The sequence below is a fragment of the Capricornis sumatraensis genome, chromosome 14 (genome assembly GCF_032405125.1).
Source record: "Capricornis sumatraensis isolate serow.1 chromosome 14, serow.2, whole genome shotgun sequence".
NCBI classification, from domain to species: Eukaryota; Metazoa; Chordata; class Mammalia; order Artiodactyla; family Bovidae; genus Capricornis; species Capricornis sumatraensis.
This window is the reverse complement of record NC_091082.1, coordinates 12,506,904-12,534,617: the sequence shown is the minus strand read 5'-3', so window position 1 is coordinate 12,534,617 and position 27,714 is coordinate 12,506,904. Positions and strand designations below refer to the sequence as shown.

General features: G+C 43.9%; 1 protein-coding gene across 1 annotated transcript in view; it reads right to left on the bottom strand.

Moving 5' to 3' along the window:
- The window catches only part of RHEX (regulator of hemoglobinization and erythroid cell expansion), a 37,167-nt gene extending 10,612 nt beyond the window's left edge, over window positions 1-26,555 (bottom strand). The window contains exon 1 of the mRNA XM_068986392.1: window positions 26,445-26,555. Within this exon, the coding sequence (XP_068842493.1) occupies window positions 26,445-26,555 (111 nt within the window). The remainder of the gene's footprint in view (window positions 1-26,444) is intronic.
- Between the last annotated feature and the right edge of the window lie 1,159 nt (window positions 26,556-27,714).

Genomic DNA, 27,714 nt, shown 5'->3' with positions numbered 1-27,714 from the left:
TACTCCTAAGGCTCTTTCTGGCCCTTAACATTCTGTTCTTTAAAGATGGAATTACAGTAGGGGAAAGGAAAGTGTAGTTGGATGGAAATGGAAAATTTTGAAGGAAAAAAATACATATTTCTATTTTATATCATTCAGTCTCCTTCACTCTACTAGACTTTTGTCCTCTAATTGAATATGCAGTTTTGAATAATCAAGAAAAGGATGAAACATAAATAAGCCAAACTAATAATAACTATAACCACATAAACAGAGGAAGCCAAAAATTGTGAAATTACTGACATTTGTGTGTGTGTGAAATATCAATAAAATTATCAATTTCCTAGAAAAATATAGATTAGTGAAATGGACTCCATAAGGCACAGAAAACTTAAACAGACTAACAGCAAAGCAAAATAACAAGAAAGAAGTTTGGGATCCGAGTTTGGTACCTCTTGAGCAGCTAAAGGCAGAGAATTTGGAGTCAGACAGTCTTGCTTCACATCCCAGCTCATCCTCTGCATGAGTTGGGTCTAATTATTTAACCTCTCAAAGTCTCTGCTTTCTTACTTGTAAGATAAAATCAATAATCACTAATTCTCAGGGTTTGATTAGATGAACATAAATGGTACCCACTTTTGCAGATGAAGTAAGATGAGATATGTAAGTTATTCTAGCTTTTGTCACACAGTAATAAGCATCCAATAAATGACAGCTATTATTATTTGAAATTAGAAGCAGTATAAAACTATCTACTCAAAATCTGCATCTAGATAGTGTTACAAATGAATTTTTGAAATTTTAAGGAACATAGGGCACATAAAAAAATGGAAAGCTCTCCAGGCTCATCTCATTTATGAATACAGAGGTAAATACATGATTATATCAAAAGTTACTCCACCTTGCTTATAGTTTCCTTCATTGTGCTAAAGCTTTTAAGATTAATTAGGTCCCATTTGTTTATTTTTGCTTTTATTTCCATTACTCTGGGAGGTGGGTCATAGAGGATCCTGCTGTGATTTATGTCAGAGAGTGATTTTTCTCTAGGAGTTTTATAGTTTCTGGTCTTACATTTAAATCTTTAATCAATTTTGAATTTATTTTTGTGTATGGTGTTAGAGAGTGTTCTAGTTTCATTCTTTTACAAGTGGTTGACCAGTTGTCCCAGCACCACTTGTTAAAAAGATTGTCTTCTCTCCTTTGCATATTCTTGCCTTCTTTGTCACAGATAAGCTGTCCATTGGTGTGTGGATTTATCTCTGGGCTTTCTATTTTGTTCCACTGATCTATGTTTCTGTCTTTGTGCCAGTACCATACTGTCTTGATGACTCTAGCTTTGCAGTAGAGCCTGAAGTCAGGCAGGTTGTTTCTGCCAGTTCCATTCTTCTTCCTCAAGATTGCTTTGACTATTCAAGGTTTTTTGTATTTCCATACAAATTTTGAAATTATTTGTTCTAGTTCTGTGAAAAATACCATTGGTAGATTGATAGGAATTGCACTGAATCTATATAGATTGCTTTGGGTAGTATACTCATTTTCCCTATGTTTGTTCTTTCAATCCACGAACATGGTATATTTCTCCATTTGTGTCCTCTTTGATTTCTTTCATCAGTGTTTTATAGTTTTCTATAAAAAACCTTTTCAGTGTCCTATAGTTTATAGGTCTTTTGTTTCTTTAGGTATAGTTTATACCTAACTATGATTTATAGTTTATAGTTTCTTTAAGTATAGTTTATAGGTTTTTTGTTTCTTTAGGTCAGTTTATTCCTAAGTATTTTATTCTTTTCATGGCAATGGTGAATGGAACTGATTCCTTAATTTCTCTTTCTGTTTTCTCATTTTTAGTGTATAGGAATGCAAGGGATTTCTGTGTATTATTAATTTTATATCCTGTTACTTTTCTCTATTCATTGATTAGCTCTAATAACTTTCTGGTGTCTTTAGGCTTTTCTATGTAAAGGATCATTTTATCTGCAAACAGTGAGAGTTTTACTTCTTCTTTTTCAATCTGGATTCCTTTTATTTCTTTTTCTTCTCTGATTGCTGTGACTAAAACTTCCAAAACTATGTTGAATAGTAGTGGTGTGAGTGGGCACCCTTGTCTTGTTCCTGACTTTAGGGGAAATACTTTCCATTTTTCACCATTGAAGATGATGTTTGCTGTGGGTTTGTCATATATGGCTTTTATTATGTTGAGGTATGTTCCTTCTATGCCTGCTTTTGAACAACAAAGGAAACTATAAGCAAGGTGAAAAGATAGCCTTCAGAATAGGAGAAAATAATAGCAAACAAAGCAACTGACAAAGAATTAATCTCAAAAACATACAAGCAGCTCATGCAGCTCAATTCCAGAAAAATGAATGACCCAGCTAAAAAATGGGCCAAAGAACTAAACAGACATTTCTCCAAAGAAGACATACAGATGGCTAACAAACACATGAAAAGATGCTCAATATCACTCATTATCAGAAAAATGCAAATCAAACCCACAATGAGGTACCATCTCATGCTGGTCAGAATTGCTGCTATCAAAAATTCTACGAACAATAAATGCAGAGAGGGTGTGGAGAAAAGGGAACCCTCATATTGTTGGTGGGAATGCAAACTAGTACAGCAACTGTGGAGAACAGTGTGGCGATTCATTAAAAAACTGGAAATAGAACTGCCATGTGACCCAGCAATCCCACTGCTGGGCATACACACCGAGGAAACCAGAATTGAAAGAGACACATGTACCCCAATGTTCACTGCAGCACTGTTTACAATAGCTAGGACATGGAAGCAACCTAGATGTCCATTGGCAGACGAATGGATAAGAAAGCTGTGATACACATACAATGGAATATTACTCAGCCATCAAAAAGAATGCATTTGAATCAGTTCTAATGAGGTGGATGAAACTGGAGCCTATTATACAGAGTGAAGTCAGCCAGAAAGAAAAATACCAATACGGCACATATGGAATTTAGAAAGATTGTAATGATGACCCTATATGCGAGACAGCAAAAGAGACACAGATATAAAGAACAGACTTTAGGACTCTGTTTAGGAGAAGGGGAGGGTGGGATGATTTGAGAGAATAGCACTGAAACATGTATATTACCTTATGTGAAATATATCACCAGTCCAAGTTCGATGCTTGAAACAGGGCACTCAAAGCCGGTGCACTGGGAGAACCCTGAGGGATGAGATGGGGAGGGAGGTGGGAAGGGAGTTCAGGATGGGGGACACATGTTCACCCATGGCTGAGTCACGTCAGTGTAGTGCAAAAAACACTACAATATGGTAAAGTAGTTAGCCTCCACTTAAAATAAATTAATTAAATTATTTTTTAAAGTTACTACAAGGAAATCAGGCTCTCTAACTTCAGACTCTACTACAAATCTGCAGTAATCAGGCGGCTTCCCTGATAGTTCAGTAGGTAAAGAATCTGGCTGCAATGCAGGAGACCCCGGTTCGATTCCTGGATCAGGAAGATCCACTGGAGAAGGGATAGGCTACCCACTTCAGTATTCTTAGGCTTTCTCTGGTGGCTCAGCTGGTAAAGAATCTGCCTGCAATGCGGGAGACCTGGGTTTGATCCCTAGGTTGGGAAGATCCCCTAGAGAAGAGAAAGGCTACCCACTCCAATATTCTGGCCTAGAGAATTCCATGGGCTGTATAGTCCATAGGGTCACAAAGAGTCAGACAGGACTGAGCAACTTTCACAGTAATCAGGACAGTATGGTACTGCCACAAAAACAGACATAAAAATCAATGGAACAGGATAGGAAGTCCAGAGACAAACCCACACACATATGGTCAACTAATCTATGATGGAGGAGACAAGAGTATATGATGAAAAAAGACAGTCTCTTCAATAAGTGGTGCTGGGAAAACTGGACAGCTACATGTAAAAGAAAGAAACTAGAACACTTCTTAACACCATACACAAAAATAAACTCAAAATGAATTAAAAACCTAATTGTAAGTTCTGATACTATCAAACTTTTAGAGAAAAACATAGGCATATGAAAACAAAAACAAAAATAAACAAGTGGGACCCGGTCACAGCAAAGGAAATCATAAAATGAAAAACCAACCCTCAGAATGGGAGAAAATGTTTGCAAATGAAGTGACCCACAACAGATATATCTCCAAAAATACACAAGCAACTCAATACCAAAAAAAAAAAAAAAAAACCCTCAATATAAAAAGTGAGCACAAGTTCTAAATAGACATTTCTCCAGACAAGACATCCAGATGGCCAAAAAAGCTCGTGAGAAGATATTCAACATCATTAAAAGAAATGCAGATCAAAACCATAATAAGCTGTCACCTCACACAGGTCAGAATGGCCATCATCAAAAAAATCTACAAACAATACATAATGGAAAAGTGTGGAGAAAAGGAAACCTTCCTACACTGTTAGTGGAAATGTAAATTGGTACAACCACTATGGAGAACAGTGTGGAAGTTTCTTAAAACACTAAAAATATAGCTACCACGTGATCCAGCAATCCCACTCTTGGGCATACATCCAGACAGGACCATAATTTGAAAAGATACATACACCCTAATGCTCACCACAGCACTATTTACAATAGCCAAGCATGGAAGCAACCTAAGTGTCCGCCGACCGTCCACAGAGGAACGCATAAAGAAAGCATGGTGCATGTACACAATGGAATATTGGAGTCACTCAGTCGTGTCCGACTCTCTGTGACCCCACGGACTATATATATAGCCCACCAGGCTCCTCCGTCCATGAGATTCCCCAGGCAGGAATACTGGAGTGGGGTTGCCATGTCCTTCTCCAGGGGATCTTCCCGACCCAGGGATTAAACACGGTCTCCTGCATTGTGGGCAGATGCTTTACCCTCTGGGCCACCAGGGAAGCCCTTGGCCATAAAAGAGAAGGAAACAATGCCATTTGCAGCAACATGGATGGACCTGCAGTTATCATGCTAAGTGAAGTAAGTCAGACAGAGATACTGCTTATACGTGGAACCTAAAATTGAAAATCTAAAAAAAAGTGGTACAAATGAACTTATTTACAAAACAGAAAAAGTCAAAAATATAGAAAGCAAACGTATGGGAGGGAGGGGAGGGAGAGATAACCTGAGAGGCTGGGATAGACATATACCACTTTGTGCTGTGTGCTCAGTCACCCAGTCATGTCCAACTCTTTGTGACCCCGTGGATTGTAACCCACCAGCTTACTCCATCCGTGGGATTCTCCAGGCAAGAATATGGGAGTGGGTTGCCATGCCCTCCTCCAGGGGATCTTCCTGACCCAGGGATCTTCCTGACCCAGGGATCTTCCGGACCCAGGGACTGAACCCACATCTCCTGCAGTTCCTGCATTGCAGGCAGTTTCTCTAACACTGAGCCACTGGGGAAGCCCCACACATATGCATATGTCCACTCTTTTTTATTTTCTTTTCCTGTATACGTCATTACAGAGTACTGAGAAGTGTTCCTGTGCTATACAGTAGGTTCTTATTAGTTATTGCTTTTGTATGAAGTAGTGTGTGTATGGGGCACAGTGGTAAAGAAACCATCTGCAGGTGCAGAAGCTGCGGGAGATGTGGGCTTGATCCCTGGGTCAGGACGATTCCCTAGAGAAGGGCATGGAAACCCACTCCAATGTTCTTGCCTGGAAAATCCCACGGACAGAGGAGCCTGGTGGGAAACAGTCTATAGGGTCACAAAGAGTCGGACAGGACTGAAGCGACTTGGCAGGCACACACATGAATATGTGTAACTGATTCTCTTTGCTGTATACCTGAAACTAACACAATGTTGTAAACAAACTATACTCAAATAAAAATTAAAAAAAATTTTAAATTACTCCAGGGATATCCAGGAGATTAATTATTACAATAATGAAAACTAAGGTTGAGTGTTTTCCATGTGGCTTTTATCTTCTTGCTCTACAAGAACACACATCATCACCATTTCCTAGATGAGGACACTGAGGTTGTCCAAGAAGTGAACAATTTGTTGTGCCCCCACTGGAAGAGTCTTTTTAATTCAAGCTCATCTGACTCAAAAGTCTAAGCCTCGATCATTTAAGGAACGGCCTTTTATATACTATAAATACATGGATAAATGAAAAAATTAAACTATGATCGCAGTAAAATGCCAAAAACATTTGATAAAATTGAATATTCATTATTACTATTTTTTAATTAAATGTTTTAAATTGTATTCGAGTATAGCCAATTAACGATATTATGATAGTTTCAGGTGGACAGCAAAGGTACTCAGTCATACATATACATATACATCTATTGTCTCGCAAACTCCTTTCCATTCAGGGTGCCACATGACACTAAGCAAAGTTCTCTGTGCTATACAGTAGGTCCTGTGTTTCATCCATTTAAAATATAGCACTGTGTACGTGCTCATCCCAAACTCCCTAACTATCCCTCATTTCTTTATTTCTTAAGTTATTAAAATTCAAATGTGAGGATTGCTTCTTACTCTAATAAAGAATATCCCTTCTATACCAGCAATCAACATCTTACCAAAAGGTAAAATATTTTAGCCGTTATTTGAGAATGAAGATGTCTGTTGTAACCATTTTTAAAAATTAATCCTAGAAATTCTAATTCCTGGAAGTTCCTCCAATCTATAAAAATAATATTGAATATTTATTGAGCAGGCTTTCTGTGGCTGACACTTTCACATATGTCTACTCATCTGATTCTCACAACTACCTAGGAGGAAGGTGCTATTATTATTACTTCCATTTTACGGAGGACAGAACTCAGACACAGAGAAGTTAAATAAGTTGGCCAAGATAATGAAAAGGGTTAATGAGGCTTTGTGCCCAGACAGGCTGATGCTGGAGCCTCAGCTAATAACTTATGCACAAAAGAAATGCAGCAAGGAAAAGTCAAGTTTATCCTTATTTGCAAAAGATGTGATTTTATACCTAGGAATCCTGAAAGAATCAATTGAAAAACTAGTGAAATTAATGAGACAGCTCAGGAAAGTCCTAAGGGTCTGACAAATATTCTAAAATTAACAGCCATTCTTTCTATTTTTCTATAATAGAAAATAGAATTGGGGGTGGGGGGAACAAGGAGCCTTATCAACCATCACAACAGATATAGCTAAGAATAATTTTAATTATAAGAAAGTTATTTTATAAAAAATTCTAGAAATTTACTGAGAAACCTAAAAGACTTAAACTAATAGAAATACATCTGATGTTTCAGATTGGGAAGTTAGAAGACTAAAAAAATTGCTTCAAAATTGATTTATTGGTCCAATATAATTCCAATCAAAATTAGGGTGAGAATTTTTTAAACCTCAAAATTATTCAAAAATTTATTAGGAAAAAATAATAATAAACCAGAAAGGTTGGAACATATTTGAAAAGGAATTGTAACAAGGTGGGTTCCAGACAAACCATTTTTAAAAAGTAGTGTAGACTTATTAAATTATGTTTAGGAAAAATTAATCTAAGGAAAGAGTCTTCAGTGAAAAATTACAAGACAGTTATGTTTAGCTTGTACTTTACTGTATATATGTAGTATACAATATACAATATGATCACAACTCTACAAAAAAGTGACTATAAAAAGAATAAATATTTTTAAGGAAAGAAAACTCTAGATCATTAAAAAACTATGTCTATTAGTTTAGCAATAACCTCTACCCCTCAATTCGCATGATTCTGTTCATCAAATCCAGAATAATTCATTGACAATAATTTTGCATATTAAATATAAATTTTCTCATGAACATACATTTATGGTAATTAAATTGGGGAGTCTGTTTAAATGTGCTTTCTTCAAAATGGGGAAACGGAAGAAAAGATACCTAAATATTAAAAGTTAGATACTGAAATGTTGTGGATGATTTTTTTCAATCAGGATAAAAAAGTATTTTAAGAGTTTGAAAACAAGTTCAGAAATTCTGAGTAGCTGAAATTAGCACGAGAGAAAATTTCTCTACATAAACGTTTTATTACCATCTAAATTCTATCTCACCATGTTAATAGAACATTGAGATAGTAAGTTAAATGTCTGAATTTCAATGAATCAAATATTTATTGAGTGGCCTGTGTGTGGTCCTGGATGAAATACCCTTGGCCATGAAAAGGGGAGATTGCTATCTGAACTTCCAAGAGCTCATGTTGTACTTGGAAAATCAAGACATTATGGTGTAAAAAAAAATCAAAAAGCACAAGAAATGCCACGATGAGGCATGATGAATTGTCAGAAGATGTGCGTAAGGTGTAATGTTTTAGAAGAAAAAGAGATGCCCATGCAATAGAATCTTCATAGAAGAGCAACTGAGATGGATGGATAGGTGGAGAATGGAGAGCACAGTCCTCCAGCTAAAGCTATCTGCCAGCTCTGGCTGTAGAGGACAGCTTTAAAGGAATTGCTTGTCTGCAACAAAGTTCACTGTACATTGACCACATGGGAATAAGAAGATGTGGGGGGAAGCTGGGTATGCTGCCCAGCAACCTCACAAGCAAGGGCAGGAAAATGGTGAGAAACAGGGACTCAGTGTTCAGGTGAGCTGGGCTGGGGATCCCAGCTCTGGCCTTCTTAGCTATGACTTGCTTTCTGTCTTCTGGTCCCAGAATTTTATGGGGAAAATGAGAATGTCATTTGTTTCATTTTTAACTCAAGTTGTGTGCTTCCTATATGCCAGCATCATGCAAAACATTTTGAATAAATTATCTTGTTTAACCCTCAAAATAAGAACGGTATGAGGTAGCTATTATGGCTGTCCCCCTGTTGCATAGGCGAGAACCAGGTTTTAATTCCCCATGGAGGGGAAAGAATTCAAACCCAGGCTGTTTGAGGCCTGAGCCTTCACCACACTACACACAGCGTTTAAGAAACTTAGTCCAGTGCTTGGCATATAGAGGTATACAACAGGGGGTGATCCTTAGACCAGAAAGAGGATTCAATCCCTAAAAGTTGGCTTAGCTATATAAATGCACCCATTTCGCCAGGGCCCTCACTCATGATTTTCAGATGGGAGGTATAAGCAATCCAATTAACAAAGCTATATGGCCCTGGGAGATCCCTGGTCCTGTGAGTGTCCCTATGTCCAGGCACCAGAGAACAGAGAAGGTCAAAGCACTGTGAAAGGGAGGAAACAGGACCTGACAAACACCGCGGAGAAGACGACAACAGAGTTAGGGTGTTACCTCTGTCCTGTGTATCAGAGAAATCGTCCCTAGATTTGCTTCAGCTCTGGTCACCATGGTAGGGAGCTCACCCCAGGGAGCTGGGACACATCTGGAATATGAAATAGAAAACCAGGTCAACACTGTAGCTCACCTTTCCAGACTCAGCTACATTGGACACCTTGCTTCCTCTCACTGAGCCTCGGTTTCCCTGTCTAGAAACTGAAGGGGATGAGTTAAACAGATTTAGTTCTGACAGTTTATTGTTTTAGAATTCCATTGAAGTGACATAGAGGATAAGACTCAAATTCACAAGAAATAGCAACTGTGAGTCTCAATCAGCTAAGCCACATCTCCATTCACATGGCTTTACAGGTGCAGGCACTTCCAATTTTTAGGAAGAAAACAAATCATCCTAAATTTCTGATTAGTAATTTGATGGAAAGCCTTTTTACAAACAATTACTTGAGATGATTGCAACTTAGTGCCAAGATTAAATCAGCAAGACAATTGCAAGCAACTTAAGTGATATTCAGAAGTCGTTTTGCTAGTTCTGCAAAGCTCCAGGTAAATTGGAGGGGCCAGCCAACAAAATTTTATAGAATTGACCAACTAGATTTTAAAGAAACTAAACACCTTCTACAGGTTATGCTCAGTTTGTGAGCACTTTAGTGGCTGGAACCAGGTCTAGTCCATACTTAGCTCCACGATTCTCGGCACAATATTTAGACTCTAAATTTTAGAGGCAATGTATGGGGAAAAGCATTTTGCATTAATAATATTCTGTACACATTGCAATTCAGTCTGTTTCCATGTAATAAATACTGTTTAAGCTTGGTGGGGAGTGGGGCACTTAATGTCCCTGGGCCTAATTGCCCTCCTCCGTTAATCAGAAGGCCAAAGGCCTCTCTCACAGGATTTGCCAAGAGGGATAAGTGAGACCATGGAAGCTTCGAGCACTGTTCCTGCCTCACTGCTGGGTCTCAGGGCCATGGGCCTACCTCCTATTCGGTTCAGCAGGACCTCATGCTCAGAAGGGCCCCATGATGGGCCTAGTGCTCTGCTGTTGCCATCTTTAAACTCTTAATAATTTTTAAAGGAGGGACCCCAGATGTTTATTTGCACTGGGCTCTGCTGATTATGCAGCTGACCCTATTCAAGGCATTGTACTGGGTAGAGCTGTCGAAGCCCACAAAACAAGGCCCATACAAGGAACAAGAGCAGGATCCCAATTACCACGTCCTCCTTGAGTGCCTAGTCCACACTTCTGAGCTCCTCGGGCTTCAGAGACGATGGAGAGAGGCCTGCTCTAAAAACACTCTTCTGTGCTGAAGTTCTCTAGAAGAGCTCTCACCAACTTCAGTCAAATCACTCAACACCTTGGTGCCTCAGCTTTCTCAACCGTAAAGAGAAACTATGAATAGCACGTATATTTTCAGAGTTGTTGTGAAGATTGAATGAATTAGTCTACATGACGCTCTTAAAGCAGTTCCTAGGACATAGGGAGCTCTATGTAAGGGTCAACTATTAGATTTTGCTGTCATTGATGCTGGCTTTTCTTTGCCTGGATGTTTGCATGGCTTTTCCTGGTCTGGATGTTTGCATGACTTTTTTCTTTGACAGCATACATTTTCCCATTCTCATTTATAACATTTTTAAACTGCCAGACTGGTTTGTTTCCCTCAAAACATCCCAGTTCTTTGTAGCTCAAAATGAGTCTTAAGGGAAAAACTTACGTAGTGGGGTATTTTCTGTGATCTGGTTCACAGATGACTTGAAAAGAGTAATTAATTTATAGCTACTATTGCTGGAGCACCGGACTGGGCACTAAATGTCCATTGTCTGTGATCCTCATAGCAATACTATATCATGGATGGTTTTATACCCATTTTATAGATGAGGAAATTGAGGCTTATAAACATTCTGCAAAGTTCTTTGGATCTGGTTCTGTCTGCCTCCAAAATCACCTTCCAGCTGGAGCCCTGAAGGCTGCTGCTGCTATTGCCAACAGATCTCAGGTCTCAGGAGCAAGAGGCTAATTGATGTCCAGGGACTTCCCTGGTGATCCAGCGGTTAAGACTCCAAACTCTCAATGCACAGGTTCAATCCCTGGTTGGTGAACTGAGATCCCACATGCCTCCAAGTGCGGTCAGAAAGAGAGAGACACTGAGGGCTGTGAAGTGCACAGTGCCAAATCTTAAGCTCACTCCAAGAGGACAGCAGTTGAACTCCACACCCTGGCATCCTAGCACGTAAACAAAGAATCCGCTATGAAATTTGAGTACATTTATATTCACAAACAGACACACACCCCTTAAACTAATTTTAAATCCTGCTGCCAAGACAATACTTACCCCCAGGACCATGAGAAAGGTCTGGTCCCAGCCTGTGTTTCAGCGGTGTCCTGATGGAAACATCTCCCTCACCACCCCCCAGCCCCACCCGGAAGCTTGTCAGTCAGTGGAGGTCAGTCACCAATGTTTCATCATTTCCAACGGGGCGGGGACAAGCTACTCAAAGATAATGATCTAGCTCGGTTGAGAAAAGCTGGGTGAAGCAACAGATAACACCTCCTGTCTCTCTTGGCAGGGCTCTGCCCTCCTGCTCCATGCAGTTTATGTCTGTGGAGAGTAGTAGTCTCTTTCCCTCCGTGTGAACACAAATGTAAATACCACGAATACACGCGTGGCCTGGTGGAGTGGAAAGGGCACTGCAGGAGGAGCCAGGAGGCCTGGGTTCAAGGCCCAGCTCTGGCACTCATTTGCTTGTATGAACTTGGACGAATCACTTTCCCACCAGCAAGCTCATGTTCTTCCTTTATGAAATGAAGAAGTGGGTCTCTACAAATTAGCAAAGGTCCCTTCCCACTTGCTTCACCTCCGAAACTGTGTATGCCGTGGCCATAGGTTATTTAAGAGTGTGTGTATGGGATGTAGGCAACTGATAAGGATGATTTTAAGCACTTGCCCGTTAAACGCTGAGTGGGGCCAACCTGAGATGGCTGGGGCAGTTTGTAAGATAAACAGTGCCAGCAAGGGAAGGAAGGTTGACTGCAGGCTTTGGGTGTGGGGTCTCAGGCTAAACCTCCAAGACCTAAACTGAGGACTGAAGAACAGGAGGAGGATGAAATGATTCTGATGTAAAACAAAGAAAGCAGAACTTTGCAGGCCTCTGTGATGTCACCACCCTGCTCTGGACAAGTTGAGCAGTGTGGAATAGGGCTCCTGAATCAGATAAATTCAGATTTGAAAACTGGCTCAGTTACCCGATAGCTGAGTGACTTGGGAAAAGTTACTTAACCTCTCTGAGTCTCGGTTTTTTCACAGGTTAATAATAAGTGTTTAATTTTTTTAAATTTCATAAGGTTTTTTAAAGTTAACTCAAATACATAGGCAAAGTACTTAATAGATGCTCTTTTCTCTGGTAAACAGCTCATCATGCTCAGTTGTATCCGATTCTTTGCGACCTCATGGACTGTAGCCTGCCAAGCTCCTCTGTCCAGGGTATTCTCCAGGCAAGAACACCGGAGTGGGCTGCCGTTTCCTCCTCCAGAGGATCTTCCCAACCCAGGGATCAACCCCACACCTCCTGTGTGTGCTGCATTGCAGGAGGATTCCTTACCTACTGAGCAATTGGGGAAGCCCCCAGGTAAACAACATATAGCAGCTATTAATATTTACGTTTTTATTCTTTAAAGTTAAAAGTCCACCTCTCGGGCTGAGCCCTGCTCAGTGTTTTCGTATCTGCAATGTGTTATCAGTTCACTGTGGAAATCTGTCTGTAGCTACAGTTTTCTTTTCTTTCATAGCTATGTTAAAAATTATTTTTGTTTAATCACTAAGTTGTGTCTGATTCTTTTGTGACTCCATGGACTGTAGCCACCAGGCTCCTCTGTCCATGAGATTTCTCAAGCAAGAACACTGGAGTGGGTTGCCATTTCCTTCTCCAGGGGATCTTCCCGACCCAGGCAGCCACCAGGGAAGCCATAGGCAGCAACATTCTCACTCAAAGTTTAGGAATGCATGGGCATGCTGGAAGCTTTACGGAATAACTTCCTAACTGGCTTTTCCACATCCTTCAGGTTCATCCTTACACTGTCAACAAACAGCTCTCTGCTCCTGAGTGCCAGGATCTCCTGCTACTTAACTCTAGCTACAGTTAACCTATGGGAATCAAGCCAAGATTTTTGACTCACTACGTTGTTTTCTCTTTTATCTGAACCCAGAATAGATATGTCAGCATCCAGGGCTGTGCAGGATTCACTCTGCTCTGCTCTTCTATGTGGATCGTTCTTGGCCCAGAACCTTCGATGGTGCCACTCCAAGGCTCACAGTGCCATGTAGCTGGGCGTCCCTGGACGTGAATCCACCTGCCAGTGCAAGGGACGTGGCTTCCATCCTTGGTTCAGGAAGATTCCACAAGCTGTGGAGCAGCTAAGCCCATGTGTCCAACTACTGGGCCCACGTGCAGCAGCTTCGGAAGTCCACCCAGCTGGAGCCTGTGCTCCGGAAGAAGAGAGGCCACCACGACAAGAAGTACACCCCACTCGCCAGGGCTAGAGAAAGCCCGCGAGCAGCAGTGAAGATCCAGCGCGACCATAAGTACATAAATAAAATATATTTTTTAAAATGTAGTTGTTAAGGGTCTTTGCTGCTGCTGCTGCTGCTGCTAAGTCGCTTCAGTCATGTCTGACTCTGTGCAACCCCATAGATGGCAGCCCATCAGGCTCCCCCGTCCCTGGGATTCTCCAGGCAAGAACACTGGAGTGGGTTTCCATTTCCTTCTCCAATGCATGAAAGTGGAAAGTGAAAGTGAAGTTGCTCAGTAGTGTCCGACTCCTAGTGACCTCATGGACTGCAGCCTACAAGGCTCCTCCATCCGTGGGATTTTCCAGGCAAGGAGTGGGGTGCCATTGCCTTCTCCTAAGGGTCTTTGAACACGACACATTGTAATCTTCTGTGTGTGTACTCTCACTGGGATAGTCTTGTAACAGTAGAAAGTCTACTTGATTTGGACATCAATGACTTGGAGAGCAGAGGCCTTTGCCCTCTCTGGACTACATTTTTTTCATATACATTTGCAAGGAGTTTTGATTAGATCATCCATGACTCTGCTCTAAATCCAGGGTCTATGTATGACTCAGAGGCAGGAGATAGATGGGCCCCAGGCTGAACAGTTTTTCCCCTGTGGACAGAAATTCCATAAAGGCAGAAACTCCATAAAAGCAGGATGATGAAGGAGGCTGGACCCTGCCTAGATAAAAGATATAGATCACGTATTACTCACTGTCAAAGTTAAAGAGAACTCCCTGACTACACACACGCAGAGAGGCTACTTGGAGGTCAAAAAGAGAGGGAGCGTCACTTCATAGTAAGTGATGTTGTAAGTGATGTCAGGCCTCTTTGCTAGAATCCATCTTGGCTATGAGATGTGTGTGCACACATGGGAGGACCTTCAGATAAACCAAATATGGACTCAGAACCAGCAAAGCAAGATGACTGGTCAAAAGAAACCCGGAAGAAATGTCCCATGAAAGTGATCCAGTTGCCACGATGGTGCGACTCTCCCTCTGAGCCTGCTCTCGAGTCCATCCACACATACTATACCACTGTTTCTTCAAATAAACAATTTATTTGTTTCACTACTTGCTGTCTCTACATGGAAATTCGTTTCCACACAGCTGATGGGCCAGGGCCTTGCCGCTGGCCTCTGACTCTGGTGGACTAGTGACTGAGATTCAGCACTCTTCCTGCTGTTGCCCAGTCTCAATCTCTGGCCAGAAATTGAAGCCCTGCTTCAAGCAGCTTCAGGTCGAGGCCACCCAGCATCAACTCTACCGTATCCCCGGTCACCAGAAATCTGCCTGCTCCTAGGAGGTGTTCAAGCAGTGTTTGTGGCATACGGAAGTGAGTGAATGCATTTAAGCATTCTGTTCCTTATACATACGTAGAGTTTGCCCACACCTCACTGCCTAACTACATGCAAACACTTGCTGAAGATGAAATAATAATTTTCTCACTAAAGCCCTTAGCCTGTTCCTTCCCAGAGGTCCTGGTCAGTGGATTTCTGCTGGAGCTCCTTGGGAGGTCCATATCTAAGCCCCTATCTGCTGAGCTCCAAGTGATATGGTCCTCCTCACTCTGCTTTGAGCTGACACCTTTAAAGGCAGGACTCAAGAGGAGATCAGACAGTGATAAATGAAGCTATAACATCTGTAACATCAACAGGAAGCTATTTCTGATAGCTTATCACCTGGTGGAGAAGAAGCGGCTGATGGAGGTCGATAACTCACTTTCACCTCCCACCCCTTATACATTTTGTAAGACCACATCCCTCCCAGGCCCTCTCGCCCTTGCACGATGCCTCCAATATTCGTGGGCTGCAGCGACTCACAGAGAACATAGCTACTTTCTGCAGGAAGGTCAATTATCTCTCCCCATTTTTAAGGGAGAAAAAATGGTGGGTCAAGATTAAGGAATTTTTCTAAAATCTTTCTTTATTCTCGTTTTATTTTTATCTTTTGATTAAGGAGTTTTTTAAAAGAGGAAAAATGTTTGTTTCAATCATCCTCATACCATTTTGCATGATGCTTTTCCAGCATACTTGTGGGTTTTTTGAAACAGTTTCCCACATTATGACAAATGAGCTTTTAAAACCCAAGATTCCGGTTATGACCCTCTCTGCTAGCAGCTCCTCAGGGGCTTCCCACTGAACTTAGACCTTAGCTGCCCCTCGGGTATTTGTCTTTGTTTCTTCACACTCTTCCAGGCTCCCTCCCACCTCGGGGTGTCTGGACACGTGGATTCTTCTATGCCCAAAAGCTTTTCATGGCATTTTTAACTGTTGCCTAATACCCTGCCCTGCTGTATGCGTGCATGCCAAGTTGCTTCAGTCGTGTCCGACTCTTTGCAGCCCTATGGACTGTAGCCCTCCAGACTCCTCTGTCCATGGGATTCTCCAGGCAAGAATACTGGAAAGGTTGCCATGCCCTCCTCCAAGAGATCTTCCTGACCCAGAGATTGAACCCACTTCTCTTATGTCTCCTGCATTGGCAAGCGGGTTCTTTACCACTAGTACCATCTGGGAAGCCCCCCTCCCTGCTCACCCCCCACTCCCTTCCCCAACCCCCTGCCTTGCTGATATAACCCTAAATTCCAAAGCATTCTCTGGACTATCAATCAGTTGTTTCCAGTATTTTTACTACTGAAGCAACACAGTGATGAGCAACTTTGTACATAGTGATTTTACTGCTACTGTTGGTAATTTTAGATTACTTCTTTCGAGTAAAGCTGCAGGAGTAGACGTCCAAGTCAAAGGGAAGTGACTTTCTGGCCTTTGCGTCACAAGGACCTTTTGCTTTCAGTGTGTGTGTTCCTTTAGCAGTGTTTGAGCGTGTCTATTTCACTACAACCTGGATAGCAATGAATTCTTATTTTTCAGTAATTATATAGTGTTACTTCCATGCGTGCTTTAGTTCATTTTTTAAAAATCTGTTTATCAAAAAAAAAGTTCTACTATTCATTGAGCACCAGTATAGGAAGTTGCTTCACATACACTAGCTCCCTTAATCCTCACAACAACCATACAAGGAAGATACTATGGATACTGTTTTAAAGTAAAGAAGCTGAATATTGGGAATGTTAGTTGCTGTTCAGTCACTAAGTCAAGTCCAACTCTCTTTGTGACCCCATGGACTGCAGCACGCCAAACTTTCTTATCCTTCACTATCTCTTGGAGCTTGCTCAAACTCATGTCCATCGAGTCAGCGATGCCATCCAACCATCTCATCCTCTGTCATCCCCTTCTCCTCCTGCCCTCAATCTTTCCCAGCATCAGAGTCTTTTTCAATGGGTCGGCTCTTCTCAGTTGGTGACCAAAGTATTATAAATGGGAAGGTTAACTATCCCAAAGTCAGAGAGTTGTAATAAGTAGCAGAATCAGGATTCAAATTCAGATCTTGTAATATTATCTCAAAATCTATTTGCTTTATGTATTCTTTCTCTACCATCTGCATCTTCCGACTAATAAACATTCTCAGCAGCAAGTTTTGCAGACACTGAACTCCCCAGAGTGTCGGGGGCAGTGCAGCACCCCAAGCTCACGTGACAGCATGTGCGGAGCTCCCAAGTCCAGCCACTCAGTTCCGACTCTTTGTGACCCCACGGACTGCAGCACGCCAGGCTTCCCTGTCCAGCACCGACCCCCAGGATTTGCTCGAACTCATGTCCATGGAGTCAGTGATCCCGGCCAGTACCTATCCAGAATCAACAGTCTGCCAGCAGAAGACTCCAGCCTCCTGGGCACCTCCACCTCCACCACTTCTCCCCTTCCTTTTAGATGAAAGTTTTTATTGATTAAAAGGCTTCCTCCATAAACTGAAGTTAAAACTCATCGACAGATGCCATCCAATGCCCACCTCACAGAATTGTTCAAGATTCAGTGAGCCCACATGGACTCTGTTTACCCATATGAAACACTCTGCAAATACCAGGCTTTATTATCTTTTTAAAACAACAAGGGAAGAAGTGAAGAGTGACTGATAGTGAGAAAATGTTTCTTCTGGGGTGACGAAAATGTTCTAAAATTGTGGTGATGATTGCATACTTCTGCAAATATACTAAAAACCGTAGAATCATGAATTGTATGGCATGTGAACTCTAGCTCGATAAAGCTGATATTTTATCAAGTAACAAGGGCTTTGCTACGGTGGTCAGTGTGTTATTTGCTCTGAACGGTCCTGCCACTCATTTGTGCTATGCATATTTCTTGGTAGTTGAAGATGCACCTGGCTCTACATTTAGGATCCAGAGGGAAAGAAGACAGACACAACCCCTACCCTCAAGCAGTTGGGATCATAGACTTCAGATGAGAAGTTACACTCAGATGTGGTGAAGGCTATCTCCTGGAAAGTTAAAGGGAGCCAGGGAACAGCAAAGGGCTCATCACAGTCTTCAGTCACAGAAGGTCTCCCTCTGACCTAGGGAGTCGGGGAAGGGTTACAGGCAGAAGGAAGAGTGTGAGTCAAGTCTCAGTGGGGAGAGAGAGAACCAGAGCACCTGGAAAACCCAGAGCCAGCCAGAATAAGGCGGGGGGAGCGGTGAGGAGCGAAGGGGCCAAGGTGGCGGGTACGGGTGGGGTCACAGAGAGCCTGGCTAAGGAGTTAGGATTTATCCAGCTGGAAACCGCTGAAGGGAAGCTGATAAGCTGAAGAAAGGTGAACTGGTAAATGCCACTGGCAGTCTGTTTTTGAAGAACCTCTGGTTGCAAAGTTAGATTAGAGAGAGAGCGAGGCAATCAAACAGATTTTTAAAACATGTAGGATGTAGAAGTGATAGGATTTGGTGGTTGAATTACTTGGAACGGAGGTGGGAGAAAGACAACTGCAAGGTGGCTCAGATTTTGCCCTTTGGGCCCGCGGGGGACTGGCAGGGAGGGAGAGAGCGATGGGGGAGCAGCAGGCTCCTCTCCGTGCTGGTCGTGGCGAGGGTGCACGCACAGGGGCCAGGACACACAGAGGGGGGACACAGGGGCCCTGAAGCAAGGCTGACTCTGCCTTCTGAGCATCGTTACCCAGCTTCTCTGTGACCCATGTCTCGAAGATGTGAGTAATAGTAGCTTTCTCAAGTGCTGCTGTGAAGCTTATATGAGTTATTATATGTGAGGTACTTAAAATGTCTCTCTTAAGACCACATTAGTGTTTACACGCAGTTAAGACTACGAAAGTATTTTTCATTTTTATTGCTGTCATACTTCCAAGAGGTGAAGTCCAGTAAGCAGTTAGATGAGTGTCTACCGATCTCTACTGCCCGGGTCCAGCCCCGGTGGATCCAGGGAATTCAAAAGTGGGGACGGCGTTGGCATCCTTGGAAATAACTTATTTAATTACAGATAGAGAGGGATTAGAAAATTAGCAGAGAAAAAGAGGCTGAATAACTTGGTTCACATGGAGTACCAATCACCACCTATGTAGGCCGCAGGTGTCTTCCCATTCTCCTGAAGGAGAGGAGGCACTGAGGCACCCCCCCCCCCACCGCCGGTCCGATCTTAGAAGCCCAGGCAAAATTATTGGTGGGTACCCATGCACCAGATGGGAATTCGGCCAGAAAATGGTAGGAGAGAAAAAGGGGCTGAATAACTTGGTTTACGTGGGATATCAATAAAATTCCAAGACAAGAAATTTGCACCATCTACGTTGGGCCACCAGTGCCACTTGAATATCGGAAGGTGCCCCGGGTCAACAGTCCTGACCTTTATCAAAATCAGGTGCTTCACATAAAAAGGTCTTAGGGATTTTACAACATCTTCTGGCCATGAGACCTGCTGACATTTTATGATCCTTTCTTTCTGATATCCAAAAAACATATTTTCCAAGGATGTTTTTTCTTAAACCAGGCACCACCCTCCAAATAAAGTTGCATTCCTATAGGGTGAGGGTGTAGTGAGTTACAATCAAGAAAGGAGTTTATTTAACCCAAGGTTAACATGATTCATCTTAAAGGTTAATACTTATTTCTCCTATATGCTAGTTATATTCATTATAAGGGCAGGGAATATGGAGATTTAGCAGCAAACATCAGCCCAACAAATGAAAATCCTTTCACCAATGTTCCCCTTAAGATCTATTTAGTCTTAAGATAGTGATAAAGTTACATTTTTGCATAGCAAGGACACAGTGATTTATAACAAAGTACAGTGATCTATTACAAAAGAGAAAATTCATTAACTCAAAAAGTCTAGTATTGCTAACCTTAAAACTACTATATTTCCTTTTCTATATTCCAAATACATTGATTAATATATTCCCAGGTGCCTAAGGATATGGAGGCCTGGCGGCAATCATTGACTCAACAATGAGAAAAGCCCTATGCTCATTAAGACTTTCAAAATACTCTAAAACTCTCTGTGCTTTATGGTTGAGAGGTAGTAAACAATCATGTGCATAGTGGCAGGAGTATGGATAATCCTGTCACACAAGCTAGTCTGTCAGCAGAGAGGCTTGACCAGAGACAACCTTGTCACACCCAGGGCAGGGAATTAGCAGCAATTATTGGCATAACAAATGAAAAAACCCTTCACCAATATAATTCCTAACCAACCCACTATACTGACAATTTCCAACTCCCCAAAAGAATTTGCCTTTAGTAAGTCTAAAACATCTCGTGCCTCTCAGGTTGGGAGGCTGTAAACAATCACATGTGGCCGGACGAACCTACACAGGCGGGCTAGATAACTTTCAGAGGAGTCCATAAGCTGAAACACTCTTGTCATGCCCAGGAATTTTTATTGACTTGGAGCTGCACGTTAACTCCTTCTCTGAGAGAAATGGTGATGGGGGAGAGCCCCCCGTAAAGTCAGAGGTGTAGGTGAGAGCATAAAACAGACTCTGGTTTTGGGACAGATGCTCGGGAACAGGGGGTTTCCTGAGGCTTGATCACGCCTTTGCATATGCCAAGCCTCCTTCCTCATGACCTTTGCCATGGGCGGAGTTCCTCACGCTGGCCCCCGGCAGTCTACAGTTGGAGATGTAGATTTCAGTGGCATTGGCAAGCAGATGGCATTAGCACCTTTGGGAGCAGAGATGTCTCCTGGCAAAGGGTCAGGAGAGGTCCCCGAGATGTTCTATCAGAGGGACAGGTGGAGCTTGCTAAGGACTCTCCGAAGGCCTGGCAAAGACACAAAGGAAAGGGGTGGGAGTGCCCAATGCCAAGCCTCAAGAACATCTTTCTAACTCTGTGGGACCTCTGGCCATCCCCCCACTTTCCTTACACAGTCAAGATTGCTCCAGCTAGGTATTTCCGGGGAATACTGGTGAATTCAGGAAATCTAGTTTTTAACATCTATGCCTGAAATGGGGGCTTCCCCGATGTCTCAGTGGGTAAAGAATCCTGCAATGCAGGGGACACAGGAGACCTGAGTTTGATCCCTGGGTCGGGAAGATCCCCTGGAGGAGGAGATGGCAGCCCACTCCAGTATTCTTGCCTGGAGAATCCCATGGAAAGAGGAGCCTGGAGGGCTGCTGTCCAAAGGGTTGCAAAGAGTCCAGCGTGACCGTGCACGAGCATGGGCCTGACGCCTCTTAGATCACTGGCTCTTAAGGAAGTGAAAAATTAGGCCTTTATTTATTTGTTGAGTTCCTGTTTATGAGGAGATGTTGCCAAAGAATTGATGCTTTTGAACTGTGGTGTTGGAGAAGACTCTTGAGAGTTCCTTGGACTGCAAGGAGATCCAACCGGTCCATTCTGAAGGAGATCAGCCCTGGGATTTCTTTGGAAGGAACGATGCTAAAGCTGAAACTCCAGTACTTTGGCCACTTCATGCGAAGAGTTGACTCATTGGAAAAGACTCTGATGCTGGGAGGGATTGGGGGCAGGAGGAGAAGGGGACAACAGAGGATGAGACGGCTGGATGGCGTCACTGACTCGATGGACTTGAGTCTGAGTGAACTCCAGGAGTTGGTGACGGACAGGGAGGCCTGGCATGCTGCGATTCATGGGGTCGCAAAGAGTCGGACATGACTGAGCGACTGAACTGAACTGAACTACAATATTGTAATTAGCCTCCAATTAAAATAAATAAATTTAAAAAATAAAATCACAAAGGCTAATTCAACAGCAGAGAGTTCTAGCTGCTAGCAGGCCAGACTTGAGGTGTTCCCCAAACTCTTCGATGCTAAAACTCAATGCTCTTGGTGCTAAAACAGAAGCAATCCAAGGCAAATCAAGATAGTTGCTCAGTTATCCTTTTAGTTGCTGAGACTTTTAAATCATTCTTGGGGGGGCTTGTTTTAATTTGTTGAAATCACAGTGGGTCCCAAGGTTGGGACATGGAGAGGCTGGTCAACATCTTCATCTTAGCTATGTATTGGAAGGCAATGGCACCCCACTCCAGTACTCCTGCCTGGAAAATCCCATGGACGGAGGAGCTTGGTGGGCTGCAGTCCATGGGGTCGCTAAGAGTCGGACACGACTGAGCGACTTCACTTTCACTTTTCACTTTCATGCCTTAGAGAAGGAAATGGCAACCCACTCCAGTGTTCTTGCCTGGAGAATCCCAGGGACAGGGGAGCCTGGTGGGCTGCTGTCTCTGGGGTCACACAGGGTCGGACACGACTGAAGCCACTTAGCAGCAGCAGGAGGAACCACACAACAGGCTCCAGAAAAACCTAGAGCAGGGTTTTTCAACAGCAACGTGACTGATATTTTAGGCAGGACAATCTCCAGTGCATTTTGACAACATCCCTAGCCTCCATATATGCCAGTGGCACACACACACACACACACACACACACACACACACACACACACACACACACCACTCCTCTGTGACAATAGAAAATGTCTCCAGCTATTTTCAGATGTCTGGGAGGGGGAGCAGAATTGTCCCAGCTGAGACCTCCTGCTCAGAGCGATGTCTCTGGCTGCCTCACTAGAAATGGGGGCGTGAGTGGTCAGTCACCTCAGTCGTATCCAGCTCTTTGTGACGCTATGGCCTGCAGTTCCCCAGGCTCCTCCGTCCATGAGCTTCTCCAGGCAAGAATACTGCAGTGGGTTGCCATTCCCTTCTCCAGGGATCTTCCCGACCCAGGGGTGGAACCCGCGTCTCTTATGTCTCCTGCGTTGGCAGGCAGATTCTTTACCGCTAGAGCTGCCGGGGAAGCCAAAAATGGGAGCTGTTGGGTACAGATCAAGGCTGGAGAGGCGGAGTGTCCTGGCTTCACAGCCATTCTATTTGCCACATAAAAGACTAATATGGGTAGAATCAGAAGCAGAGTTAGGCTGAGATCCCCCTTTTGAGGCAGGAGGTAGGTGCCCCCTCCCCCAGGGTAAAGCAATTGGAGATTCATCCCCTGCAAACTGAAACTCCAAAATATCAATAGCAGGACAACTGAGAGAGGAAGTCAGGCCCTGCCCAGATAGAAGAGACCATGTATTTCTCATTCTCGAAGTCAGGACACCTCCCTGAATACACACATGCAGAAAGGGCTCCCTGGAGGTCAAAAGGAGAGTGATCCTAAGTGATGCTCCGCCCATAGGCTCTTTGGTGGAATCCATCTGGGTTAAGAGATGCATGTGCACACACGGGAGGACACTGAGATATACCAAATACAGACTCTGAACCAGGCAAATGAGAATGACTGGCCAAAGGAAACCCAGAAGAAATGTCCCATACAAATGATTCAAACCATCACAACAGTGTGCCTCTCTTTCGTGTGTCTATCCATAAGTACTGTACTTTTTCCTCCTAATAAATACTTGGTAACATTACTTTCCATCTTTGTGGAAATTCTGCCTCAAAGCTGAAGGGTCAGGGCCTTGTCACTGACCACTGGTCTAGTGGCCCGAATTTGGTGCTCTCACCGCCATGACCTGACCCCAACCTCTGGCCAGGAACGGAGGCTTCACTGCAAGCCGTTTCAGGACCGCACCACCCGAGGTCGCTGTGATAGTGCCGCCTGGGCAGGTGTCCCCTTAAAGAAGCGCTTCCCACAGGATGTTACAGGGATTACTTCCTGTCCTATGGGATGCTCCCTAGGAAAACAAAAGAGAGCTTTATTCATGAAGGACTTTATTCATGAAGTACATTACACATTGAAGGCTCTGAGAAGTCTCGCCATAAAGGAAGCTGTTTAAATTTTACAACCCAGATTCATGCTGAGGTCAAACTACCCATTAAATACCGTTGTTAACCTCCCAACTGTAGGTTCTTTGGAAACTCTGGTGCCCTCCCTGAGATTTCTGAGAATTTTCAGAGAATTTACGTTCTTGTGTTCACTTCCGGCTCTGAGCTCAGCCTCCCTCTGAATGGTCCAACTCATTCATATTGCACCTCTTACCACTTCCCTTTATTTCTGCTCTATGCTGGCCTAGATGTGGACTTCGGTTCCCTTTCCATGATGCCCCCTTCCCCTAAATACCCGCACCAGGAATTGTTGTGTTCAGTGGGCTTTACCACGGTTTATGGAGGTGGAAATCTTTATGTGATTTTAGCTCCCTCTGGCCTCCAGACTGCCCTCATCAAGGCCCTGTGTGTGCAGCCTCCTCCATTCCCACCCCGATTCCATTTTCACTTTATTGTACAAAACAACTTTGCTTTCCCTTCCTTATTGGTCTTGGACTTGCTTTTGCACTTTCAAAATCTTGTGAACAGGTGACCACATAATCTATCATCCAAACTATGACAATTCAGAGAATGAAAGGGGACCTAATAATAATTTTGCTGGGACCACAGTTGTACACCAGGAAAATCCCCAATAAATCAGGGTACCTGGTCATCATACAGCTATGCTAAAGACAAAGGGTTGCCTGCTCTTGAACTTTCCCATTATCAATAGAAAAGAGGGCAGAAACTCGGAAATCTTTGTGTTTCCTCCCTACTTTGATCTCCCCTCTCCAGTCCCTGTAGATGGAGTGGAGCCGTAGAATAGGTGTTTTCTTAATGATGTGAACCCTGCCATCCTCAAAGATAAAAGTGGCTTCCATAAGCTTGGTTTTTAAATGAAACTTTCTTTTCTCCATTGCACTTGTGTGCCAAGTTGCTTCAGTCATGTCCAACTCTTTGAGACCCCATGGACTATAGCCCATCAGGCTCCTCTGTCCGTGGGATTTTCCAGGCAAAAATATTGGGGTGGGGTGCCATTCCCTTCTCCAGGGGATCATCCTGACCCAGGGATCGAACCCACATCTCTTGTCTCCTGCATTGACAGGCAGGTTCTTTACCACTAACGGACTTTTTAACTTATTCGTCAGTCCCCAGACTTATTTGTTCATAGATCTCATCCACTCTCTTCATCTCAACACCCTTTAAAACCTCCCATAACTGAAAGAACGCACTTTGGGAAACTTTCAACTCAGAGGTAGTGCGGACCACCCACACTGCCACCAAAATAACCTTGGGGGATGACAGGATTAGGGTGGGGTAGAGACCAGGAGTCTGTGAATGAGGGGAATATCTGGAGATTAACAGATGTGACCAACAGGAGTGTAGAGAGTGGTATAGCCAGAGGCATGCTCGCCAAAGGACCATTGTCTCTATACTCACACCGCATGGAGCATGCTGTGGGAAACACTGCCTTGGAACACTGATTCCCAAACTCAGGTGCTGATTCGTTGCACAGGCCTCAGGCCCCCAAACTGCCCCTCCTCACTCCAGACACCTTAACATCCTTGCCATTCTTGGGCCCTGTAAAGCAGGCTTCCACCTCAGGGCCTTTGCATTTGCTGTTCCTTCTCCCTAAGGTGCTTTTCCCCATTTATCCTCAGGTCTCACTTTCTCACTTCCTTCGGGTCAAATGTCAGCAAGCTTGCACCTGACCATCTAACACAAACAGCCACCCCTCCCGCCTGGTGTTCCCTCCCTCCCGAGACTTGCTTGATTTTGGCCCACACCACCTGCTACTGTGTGACAGTCTGTATACTTGTTTGTTTATCTGTTCATTGCCTTGCCCTCCTCTTAGAAGGTAAGTGCCATGAGAATAAGGTTTTGTCTGTTGTATTGTTGAATACTGCTGTGTTCCCAGGGACTAGGACATGGTGGTGTTTAATGCATGTTTTTCAACGGAGGAAAGAGGAAGTAAATCTGTTGCAAAGTTTCAGACATCTTCAAAAGCCTCAGGAGCAGACCCTGGTCAGCAGTAACATGTACCCACTTCCACTGACTGCTTCTTCCCCAGCTCCTGTCCCGAGTGGCACTGCATTCTCTGTGGAAGGTTGGCAAGTCTCACTCCTCTAGGAAGAAGCACTTCACACGGACCTGCAGCTCCCCCATGCCTCCTCCCTCCACACTTGCTGCATGGATCTGGAAAACTCTGTGAAGACATACATGGTGATCAGCCATAGACCTGAGTGTGACACATGCATTAACCTCTACAGGGCGTCAGTTCCTTACAGGGCAGAACAGCAGAGAAAAAATCCAGGAGCTGGTCCCTGAATGGGGTGAGCCCTGCTCCTCAGCCCTGGCCTTATGAGGGGCTGGGGAGAGAAAGGGCTCTTCTCTTGGCCAGTGTCTCTCAGGAAGCTGCCTCTGGCTCAGAGTGGCTGAAATGACTATGTCCCTTGTCGCTCAGATGTCACCCTTTTCCATTAGAACTGCACCTTGCTTCCAATAAATTAGAAGAAATACCCAGTCATTTACCTCCATCAGAATACATATTATGCATTTTAAGCATGGGTGTGCATGCACACACACACGCACGTGCAAAGACATACACACACATATGCACACACATACACACATATCGAGAGCAAAAGCCGCATCAGGATACAGATAGGCACAGGTCTGACTCTACACTCTGAAGCATCTCACTAGCTTCTCATCAGTGAAATACAATGGAGGCGTATTCCACTTGGTCTGGTGATGTCCTCCTGGGGCGGTTGAAAGGGGGCACGTTGGCATAGACAGCGAAGTCATCCTCTTTCCTGGGGGCCAGGTTGATCATGTTGGAATATATGGCATCGGCATGGCAGGAAAGCTCCTTTAGAAACAGGATGCAGGTTAGAGACACTACTGATTCCAAAGACAAAACCGGCTACCGCGGTCCCTGCAGGACAGCAAGTGCAACCTCGGGGTCTCGCTGAGCAAGCTTGATCTTCAGAAACATTTCTTTTAGGGCTGTTCTCTGCCTCATCACCACTATGCCTGTGTGGCGCCTGCCTAGGAACAGCATGAAATCCTGGCAGAGATAACCTCTAGGTATGACTCAGCCATTTCCTTACCAAGGGTTTGTGGAGAAAGTTGGTCTGATGCTTCTGTTGTTTCTTAAATAGTCCTAGAAGAATTAATAAATTCAGAGTCAGTCTGAGTTGGGGTGGTAGCCATCTTTCTTTGATTGCTGGACTTAGGGTTGAACTTCAGAATGCAAAGCCACCACGTTCAACCCGTTGGGCCTCCGAGACTGGGCTAAGTGCCCAGGAAGAGACAGGGAGAGTGAGCGCTGTTTTACCCTTTATGTTTTGGTTATTACTTAGATATTACTTGGCATCAAAATTTCTTTTAGTTGATGCATTTGAGCCATGTCTGTTCAGATTGCTCATGTGTGACTTTTAGCATAAAGAGTTTGTATTATAAACAAATCTTGTTGCTCTGTGCTGAGCCCCCGGCCAACTCCAGAGAATAGACCTACAGCCTCCCCCTTTTCCCCTCCCCCAAGGCTGCCGCAGAGGAAAGACACCCCATTCCTGCCCTCAGTTTCCCCCCTTTCCTCATACTCAGCTCCAGGGCCAGCTGGTCAACTCACTCTCATGCCTCCATTTTTTCAGAGTCACGGACAAGAGTCCCACCAGGAGCAAGATGAGGGCCACGACACCAATGGAGCCCGAAACAGCTGTGGCCGCTGTGTCCAGGCTGAGGGAAGCGAACGAGAGGACGAGGACACTTCAGTGCCCCAGCCAGCTGTGGGGACCATCCGCAAGGTGGCCCTGGGGCCTCCCCACTGCTGGGCTTCCACCTCCCCAACAGCCAACCATCTCCTGCCTCCATGTCGACCCTCTTCCCTCTGCCCCGATCTCCATGCCAAGATCCCACCCACACCAGTTCCCACAGGGGCCAAGCAGACCCCCTTCCAAGATCCTCGATACTCCTCCAGGGGCCAACCCTTC